We start from the raw sequence: 9,480 nt of genomic DNA on the forward strand, positions 1-9,480 counted from the left end.
TGTAATCATTTGGAAGGATCCGGCTGAAGGCTCACAAACACTTCCTTTTTGCTTTATTTATTTATTTGCAGAGTCTGACTGTTGAAGAGACAGCGAGAACAGAAGAAGACGTCCATTATAGCGAGATCAACTTCTCGAGGCGCGGACCTGAACCGTCCTCTGTCTCGGTGCAGGACAGTGGACAGCAGCAGGACACGCTGTATGCACAGGTCAAAGTGTCCTACTCGGCAAACGTTGCACAGACTGCTGACGTCCCAGAGGATCTCTACGCTCAAGTGAAGAGAAAATGAGTGTTGTCTTGTGGTCACATTTGGGTTGGATTCTTAGTATGCTTTTTACTTATACAAGAAGTTTCATCTCAAGTTTATGTAGAAAAAGAAACAGGAGAAAGTGCAATCTTCATTGCTCACAGATAATTAAAGGGGAACTCCTGCAGCTCAGATAGTTTTAGCTGAGATACCATCATCTATATTTTTGAACGGACTTCATATGGGTGGCTGTGATCGGAAATGTGTTATCAGATCACTTCAAATAGAGGTCCCCAAGCTCTCAATAGGGAAGTATTCTGAAAGACAGCTCTGTTCACACGTTAACATTGTACTACAAGATTATATTTACCTTTTAAATGTTTGTGTCATTTACTGAGCTCTTGTTTCTTACATTTTTTTGCATTCTCCATATTTTATTTGTATTTTAATAACTTCAAAAATGAACATGAGACATTTGAAGACATTTATTCATTGCACCGTAATAAAAACCATACTTCTAAAATTACCTATTAATCTCAGTTGCATTTATTGGTCCAACATTTCACATATTGCGTGTAAACACCACCTGAAAATCACACAACTTAATCACTAACATTACATAAGCGGCAAAATGAATTATGCATAGTAACGCCCAGTGGAAAACGGTGTTTCGAGTACTTAATGGTGTTCTGATATAAATTGATTTGAATATAAAGCTTAATTGAAAATAGAAAGGGCAGTTCCTGAGACTCAAGTCAATAGTGTATTAAAAGATCTGGTGCTATAACTCACTTAAAAAAATATGAGTAACTTTTTTTGTCCGAAATTTGCAAAAAACAGATGTTTGGGCTTCAGCCTGAAAACCTTAGCAACCTGGACGTTGTATTGTTAAACGTCTCAAAAGGCACCACAAGGCCGTGTTGATTGTGTTTTAGTACAATGCCAGGTCTTGTGAGTGAATGGAGGTAGTGATTAGCTTCTCTATATGAGGAGTTTGACAACGTCAAAGAAATCTAACCTTCATGTCGAGACAAACCTCCCTCCTACCACCAGTCTCTCTCACCAGTGTTATTAGTGGGAAGTCTTTTCACAAAGTTGTTGCATTATAGATTATTAGCTTTTTATCTCTGGCATTTTTATTCCAAAGAGAAACACGAGAGTCACTGGTTGTGTTTTCACACACACAGAGAAAGTTAACTGCTGGCCTGGCTATTGGTCTTTTTGAGGCGTAGTTTTTTATTCATTATTGAAAAAAACAACTGAATAAATCATCTTTACTGAGCAGCGAGTACTAGAACTCTCTTATACCTGTATTTCATGGATGAAACCCAATCTGTGGTGACAGAACTAAGTTCTCTGTGTGTGTAAACCCAGCCAGTGACTCTTAATAAGTGCACCCTAATGATCTGAATCCTGAGTCATCAGTGACTACAGCCCTGTTTCTGGTTGAACTTCCTGTCCGTAGCGTTTTAATTGTGCACTCGGTCCTCCAGTGCCTTCAGCTCAGCCTCCACCTGAGCTGGCAGATCAGCGCCAACCTGCTGGGTGAAGTAGGCTCTCAACTCCTTCGTCTCCCTCTGCCAGAAAGCCTTGGGCACGTCGAACAGGGCGCCCATATCCACGTTGCCGCTCAGACCTTTAGTGTCGATGGCGCCATCTTCTGGCAGCCAGCCGATGATGCTCCTCTTGGCCGCCTCGTCCTCCCTCTCCCGGCTGCAGCGCTTGAAGATCCACTCCAGCGCGCGGGCGTTCTCGCCGAAGCCGGGCCAGAGGAAGGCGCCGGTCGCCGGGTCCTTTCTGAACCAGTTGACGTGGAAGATCTTGGGCAGGTGTGTGGGGGCCTTACGGCTCTGCATGCTCAGCCAGTGAGCGAGGTAGTCGCCAAAATTGTAACCGAAGAACGGCCGCATGGCGAAGGGGTCGTGCATGATCTCCTTGCCTGGAGGATAAAGAATTGGCTTTAGTAACAGCACTAGTAACGTCCTATTATCATAAAACACCTCATCAACAGGAAAGCCCTGCAATGGCTGAAACATCATAGGTGATGTCACAATATCAACAAATAGTCAACCAGACCAGAACTGTAAATCAGTACGAATGTATTTTACAGGGGCTCAGACCACATGGAGATCAGGTGCGCGTTAGTACCTTTATGCTCAGCAGCTGCCGTGGCTTCAGACCTCATGGAGGCTCCAACAAAGACTCCGTGTTGCCAATTGAAGGACTCGTACACCAGAGGGACTCCTACAACGTCAACATTTGATCACGTTTAATGCACTGCCGCTCGTGTGCTGCTCGACTTCTCACGTTGACGTGCAACACAAACTGTAACGACTCAAACATGTAATGTGTTAAAAGAAGAAGACAACACGAGCACCGCGTCATTGTGCATGATGTTTGTGGGCTTCCTTTTCTGGTTGCAATGCAAGTTAGACTAATTTAGCTCACTTCCCTCTGTGACAGTCACACCACAGAAGACTAACGACTAAATGCTTCGAGAGGTAAAACATGCATGAAAATGCTGATAATATTCAAATAAAGTCTGAGACTTTTGAGAGAAAAACTCTGGATGCTCAACGAGAGCAGCACCAACCTTCCGGCCTCCTGCCACCGAAGATGATGGCGTCGATGGGAACGCCCTCCTCACTCTCCCACCGGGGGTCAATGATGGGACACTGAGCCGCCGGGGCACAGAAGCGGGAATTGGGGTGGGCACACGGGGTCGAGCTTCCTTTTTTTTTACAAAACAGTTTAGTCTACCTTCAACGTCACAGTAATCTTTAAAAAAATGTGGATTTTGTAATAATCTACATCTGAATGTCATGGTTCATACTTGTGTCTGATCCACAGGTCTCTCCATTTCTATAGGTGGCATTGCTTTAACATACCACTAGATGGCACTGTTTACACTCTGGATTTAGAGAGTCTGTGATGAAAGAGATGGGAATATATATACGTTTTATATGAGCATCTTCTTGCTCTGTTTGGGGCCTTACAATATTTACAACTGATGTCTTTGTTGGCAAAGAAACAAACACATGAGTCAAGCTAGATTGATGTCTTCATAACAGCCGGGGCACGCCGGTGTTACCTTGCTGCCAGTCTGTGTATCAGGACTCAAGTGTGGATAAAATATTAATAAATTGTAAAGAGTAGCTGCCCATCTGAGCTTTTTCCGTATTATTCATGCCATTGAGTGCCTTATATTGTTCTGACTGCTTGGCGAGTTCTTTTCCTCTGCTTCTCATGGATTCCAGTATTTTCCCCTCTATGTTCCTTTATGAAGGAAAACACCAACAGATACAGTTTCTGCAATAATCTGTGTGAAACTGGCTCCTTGATGGGACATTTTCATGTTTTTCTTTTTAAATATGAAACAGAATAATCCTGACCTTTTGTCTGCTGGTGTTTATCAAATGTACTTTTTGAAGATTTTAATAGATATTTGAGAGAAGAGGAAGCAGAATGTTTAGCTATTGGGGTAAATCATTTATTCAGTCATGTAATTGTAACAACACAAATAATAGTTTGTGAGGTTCATCAGTCCTGTGATGCAGAGCAACAGAGATAAAGCTCAGTGTGATCCACAGTGACTGTACTCAAGTCACTGGCTGTTACATGTTCTTATTATTGTTATTATAATTATTGGGATATATGTAATATATAAAGATTTCAGAATAAATAGACTCACAGGATATGAGCAGTTAAGGGAAGAACTCTGATAAAAAAAAACAACAGCACTCGCTCTGTGGTCTTAATTCAAAGGAAGTTGTCTCGGTTTTAAATTACGACAGCTAAAAAAGGGAAGTTGGATTGTTGGACTGTTGAAATTCATGAATATCATTATTTTCTCTTTAAAACCACCAACCAAAGGATCTATTTGTCACTCTCTTGTTGATGTGGGCTTCTTTGTTAAGACAACACTCATGGTTTTGTTCTCATCTAACACTCTGAGTCGTACACATTTGCAGCCTTGTGAGCGGTGGTCTCTTAACACACAGGAACTTGTGGTTGTACAGAGCATGTTGAACGCTTTGTAAAATCCACTGTTGTGTTTGTGAATCCAGGTGATGAGTGTCATGGCAGTCCGGTCTGTGAGAACGGTGACAGCCAACATGTTACTGAGTGTCTTCTTTCTCTCAGGTGAGCTTTTGGTTCAGTCACTTGTATTCCTCTTGAATCATTTACTATTTGACACATATCATTTTACCCTAAATTCATGTGAATGTTACAATCTGTATTCTCTGCGTCAGCTCTTTTGTCACTGAGACGAGACTGACTTAGTTATTTGGAGATATAGACGGGTTTGGTCACCACTGGGGTCGGCCTCGTGGGGGATAGTTGTTGTAAAACCAAGAAAATGAATCAATACAAAAACTGTTCAAGGAAAAAAAGACCAAAATGCAAAATATTACTGCTGAAGTATATTTCTCTTCATGTTTTTTTTTTTTTGCATGTTACTCACCACTGTTAATCATTAGTCTGTTTCACAGGTGCTTTGGCTGATTGTGTTCCGAATCTAAATCTAGTCATTACTGCACCTCAAGAGATGGAAGCACTGACTGGATCTTGTTTGCAAATCCCATGTAACTTCACTGGTAAACCAGAGGAGGGATTCAACAGCGCAAGAACAACCTTCGGATTGTGGATTAAAAATGATTTAGATTTTCCCCCAAATCCAGATAATGTGATTTTCAACAGTAACAGGGAGGATAACATCTATCCAATGAATCTAACTGGAGACCTGAGTCAGAGAAACTGCACCACTTTATTTTCCAGTTTAATCACATCATACACAGACAGGTACTACTTCAGGATTGAGAACCGACCATTTCTGGCAACAGCTTCTTGTGATCCTCTTCAAATAACAGTTCGAGGTAAGAGAGTTTTGGTTTTTATCACTCAGTCTATGATGTTATTGTTTAGAATAAAAAGTGATATCAGTTGAAGCTAACCTTCAATGTGAATGTAAATATCTGCTACAGAGACCAACCAGAGAATGAAATGTTTACACTTCATGGATATTAATGGAATTGTTTTTTGTGCTCTACTATTAATAGTCCCATGATGAAGCTGCCTGTTCATGCAGACCTTTGCATTCAATGCTTGAAAAAGGGGAAGTCTCATGAGTTGTGAAGTGATATAAACAGCTGCTACTTTAAGTTCTTTTCAGATGTTTTTGGTACAAAAATCATAAAATACAATCTTAAACTCTAAGTACATGAAGTACAGATTAAGTATATTATATATATTAGTGGACGAATGGTAGTTGTTGTGTACTCTCACGTGTCTCAAGACTCAAACACAAACATCCAACTTTCCTCTTTGCAAAGTTTTTGTTTTCACGTTTGTCTTCCTGTCGTCCCTCCCTCCATTTTTCTGGAATAATTCACGTTAGAATATTCTAACCAGCAGCAGAAGTAAAGTGAAGGTCTCAGTGAAGGATCTAGTCTCTAAAATCATAAGACGATTATTTATCACTTGCAAGTGTCACGAAAATGTCTTTATTCAAACTGCAAAACATGTATTCATGTTTGAACCGTTCAAAATACTGATTAACTAACAGTATAAATGTCTTTTTTAATCGTTCAAAAATAGCCAAAAAATACACATTACCAGTTACATTAATGAACACATTTCACATTTGAGCCAAGTCGTAATATTTGCCTCCTCAAAGTCACCAGACTCCATTGACGGAAAACGTCATCTTACCTCCATGATCGTCGTGAAACAATCTTTTCAAACAAACTTCGACAAACAAAACAAACCTCACAATTACTTTGTGAGTCTTTCCACTGTTCCAACAATCACCAGCTGTGGTTCAGTCAGAATATATCATAAATTCAGAGTTAGATGTGAAAAGAAACGGACGTTATTCCCTCCTCAAAGCCAACAGACTCCATTGACAGAAACAGTGATATTGTCGAGTTTTCCCGTGTTTAAAAAACCTCCATATATGCTCTAATAATTTGTTGGAAAAACAGCATTAGATGGTGTTTGTTCACCACCTGAGGAATGTTCCAGTGTTACCTTTGTGACCCAGCCTCACTAACACTGTTTGAACATAGTTATTAATTATAATAATGAATCTGTTGAGCTATCGATCCTCCATCGTCCTCTGGTGTTCTTATCTTTGTGAGTCATTCGGCGGTGAGATATCATCCTTCTCTTTCTCCGTGTCATTTCAAACGTTTTCAGGGAGGGTAAAAAGTACCGAGTGTACGTGGTGACGCCTCTGCTGCCGGGCTTCGAGGAGACATCAACAACGGAGGAGGCAGCGCCATCCAGGCCATCATGCACTTCAACTACAGGTGTGTGTGTGTGTGTGTGTGTGTGTGTGTGTGTGTGTGTGTGTGTGTGTGTGTGTGTGTGTGTGTGTGCGTGTGTGTGTGAGACGATAAAGCTGCCTTTTACCCACCTTCTGTTTGAGTTTGTCTCATGAGGGTTAAGCATCCAGTTTAAGACTCTGGTGCTAGCCTACAGGGCAGTGAAAGGAACAGCTCCTTCCTATCTCCAGGCCATGGCCAAGCCCTACACCCCGGCCCGACCACTTCGCTCTGCTACCTCGGGGCGACTGGTTGCCCCGTCGCTCAGAGGTCCCTGCGGCCGATCGACCCGGTCGCGGCTGTTTTCTGTCCTGGCCCCACAGTGGTGGAATGAACTCCCCACTGACGTCAGGACGGCAGAGTCGCTGCCCATCTTTCGGCGCAGGCTGAAAACTCACCTCTTCAAGAAGGCCTACCCTTCCGCTTAGCACTTACCTAGCATCTACTGTATTCATACTAGCTTATTGCACTTATTGTTTTTATATTAGCTTGTGGCACTTATTGCATTCCTTTGTTTCTGCACTGTACGTTGGCTCTGGTTTATGCTCTTAGATGCTTGTTTGAGGTAGGGACATGTACTTATTACTTCTGGTGACTAGTTGTTCTCTCGAAAACCGATGTTGAATACACTTATTGTAAGTCGCTTTGGATAAAAGCGTCTGCTAAATGACTGTAATGTAATCTGTAATGTAATGGTTAAATTCCAGTGATAGATCATTGCCACGCCTTAACTCTGTAACCACAGTGCTGTAAACCCTGTGTGTGTGTGTGTGTGTGTGTGTGTGCGTGTGTGTACATGCCATTCCTTTTGTGGCTGACATTCATTATCTAGCCTGCATTCTTGAGTAAACACTCAACCCTCTCCATGCAAACACTGACGCGCGCACACACACAGAGGCTTGAGGAATGTGGACCTGCTTCTCATCCACCTTCTGTTTTCCCTGCAGGACCATGAACAGAGGAGAACACTCCATCATGTCCCAGCTCAAGAGAGAGAGTGAGTATTTTAATTTCACATTCCCTTTACATGAGTGTCTCTCGTGTGTTGCTAGCCTGACAACATGAAAAAACTCAAGATTTGTTGAGAAGAATCTTTAAAAAGTCGTTCATCGTGTCCTAAATGAATTGGTCAAACACGACTCTGACTGCTTGCTGCTGGTTTCCAGTGGGAGACCAGTGGATAAACTACATCTCCATCGCCGGTCTGAGGACTCACGCCGAGCTGGAGGGGAAGCTGGTCACACGAGCTCATCTAAGTCCACAGCAAGATGCTCATCGCCGACGACAACACCGTCATCATCGGTAATTTTCTCACGTTCTCGATTCCTCCATCGCATGATTAAAAGATGACAAGATGTAATGAAATATTCCCCTGTAGTCCAGACGGCTCATGTATAATAGAGGAGAAAGAAACGGGAGCAGCACAGAGACGGTGGCGTCCTTTTATATCAAAGAGGAAATATTTAAAAAGCTTGAAAATGTTACAAAGAAAAGTCATTTGTTTGATACTTTGCTGCTGGTTTTCTAAACATGTTTGTGTTTTTGAACTAGAACTGAACCTTTAAAGGTTCCACATAACCTAAAGCAGAACTGCGGTTCCCAAACTTCCCTTCTGACCCTTTAAATGAAGAAATGTCTGAACTGTACCGTAATGAGATATGGTGTGAAATATGTGTCGGGTAACAGATGTTTCTTTCACACAGATAACTGTAGAGCGCAGCTACAAATAACAGAAACTAAAATATAATTCAGTGTAAATAAAACTACATCATTAAAGATTAGAGTTACCACAAGGAACTTTCATTTTGTGTCTGAAACAACAATTTAATAATAGAATTCTGTAATCGTTTCTGTTATTTTGTCCAGCTCCTGTCTACAGTGACATAAAGATAAACATAACTATTAAATATAAAGGACATCATTCACTTCCATGCCCTTGATATGAAAGTGAAGACCCATTTATTAACAGATATCTTTAATTATTTTTTTTATATACATTTCTTTGGACTATTTAATTTCCTGTATTTTACTAGTATGAACGTCAGCATGTAGTCTGAGCTCAGGCGCTGCAGCGCCCCCTGCTGGCCGATTCTGGGATCGCACTCATTTTGTGGTTCCGCAGGTTCTGCCAACATCAACGACCGGAGCATGCTGGGAAAGAGGGACAGCGAGGTGGCGGTGATCGTGGAGGACTCGGAGACGGTTACGGCGGTGATGGACGGGCAGGAGTACCAAGCTGGAAAATACGCTCGTAATAACTTATTACACTATAACAATATTTGTTTCATGTATTTTTTGTTCTTTGTCCAGGGGGGCCCCTGACATGTTGGGCCCCTGGGCCTGTGCCCAACATGCCCGTTCAGTAATCCGTCACGCAACCGTCTCTAAATTTGAGGTTTCAAAGGGGACATATCATGAAAAATGAATGAACTCACATACATTTGGCTATCTGGAGTTCTTACCAACCCACAAACTGTGAAATAAGACGACCCAGTCAGTTTTTTTGTGCGCTACCTTGATCAGAAAACATTAGAATAAACCTCCCTATAAGAGTATCCCCATATGAGCTTCAGAACCACATTTGCAGAGGATCGCCATCATTTTCTAACAAGCCAATCAGAGCAGACTGGGCTCATTTAAAGAGACAGGCGCTAAAACGGAGCGTTTCAGACAGACGCTGAATACTGATGTATTCAGACAAGACTGTGAGAAAAATAGTTTTTTAAATGTAAATCTAATTTATTTATTTATTAGAGTTTTTTGTACTTCTGTTAAATTTCCTCATCACGTCTTCTTCTCGTTGCCAAATATCTCCGCTCGCAATATCCTGCAATGTTTCAGCATTTTCCTCTTCCGAAGTCTTCCGTCCAGCGACGTCCGTAGCATCCTGGAGCTGGAGGGCTACC

At 41.8% G+C, this 9,480-nt stretch overlaps 1 protein-coding gene and 1 long non-coding RNA gene across 2 annotated transcripts; one reads left to right on the top strand and one right to left on the bottom strand.

Moving 5' to 3' along the window:
* Positions 1-718: 718 nt before the first annotated feature.
* Positions 719-5,966, bottom strand: LOC142943954 (phosphoenolpyruvate carboxykinase [GTP], mitochondrial-like). The gene is made up of 4 exons (XM_076085522.1): positions 5,961-5,966; positions 2,842-3,004; positions 2,397-2,492; positions 719-2,187 (listed from the first exon to the last, which is right to left on the bottom strand). Exons 1-4 carry the CDS (start codon positions 5,964-5,966, stop codon positions 1,718-1,720), a joined length of 735 nt encoding a protein of 244 aa, XP_075941637.1. The 3' UTR covers positions 719-1,717.
* A 1,549-nt stretch (positions 5,967-7,515) lies between these two features.
* On the top strand, positions 7,516-9,270 carry LOC142943950 (uncharacterized). Its single transcript, XR_012952292.1, has 3 exons — positions 7,516-7,571; positions 7,741-7,876; positions 8,697-9,270. It is a non-coding gene; the product is annotated as an uncharacterized LOC142943950 (long non-coding RNA).
* The last annotated feature ends 210 nt before the right edge of the window (positions 9,271-9,480 follow it).

The sequence above is a fragment of the Anarhichas minor genome, unplaced genomic scaffold, assembly GCF_050575085.1.
Source record: "Anarhichas minor isolate MPS153535 unplaced genomic scaffold, ASM5057508v1 ptg000161l, whole genome shotgun sequence".
Classification (NCBI taxonomy): domain Eukaryota; kingdom Metazoa; phylum Chordata; class Actinopteri; order Perciformes; family Anarhichadidae; genus Anarhichas; species Anarhichas minor.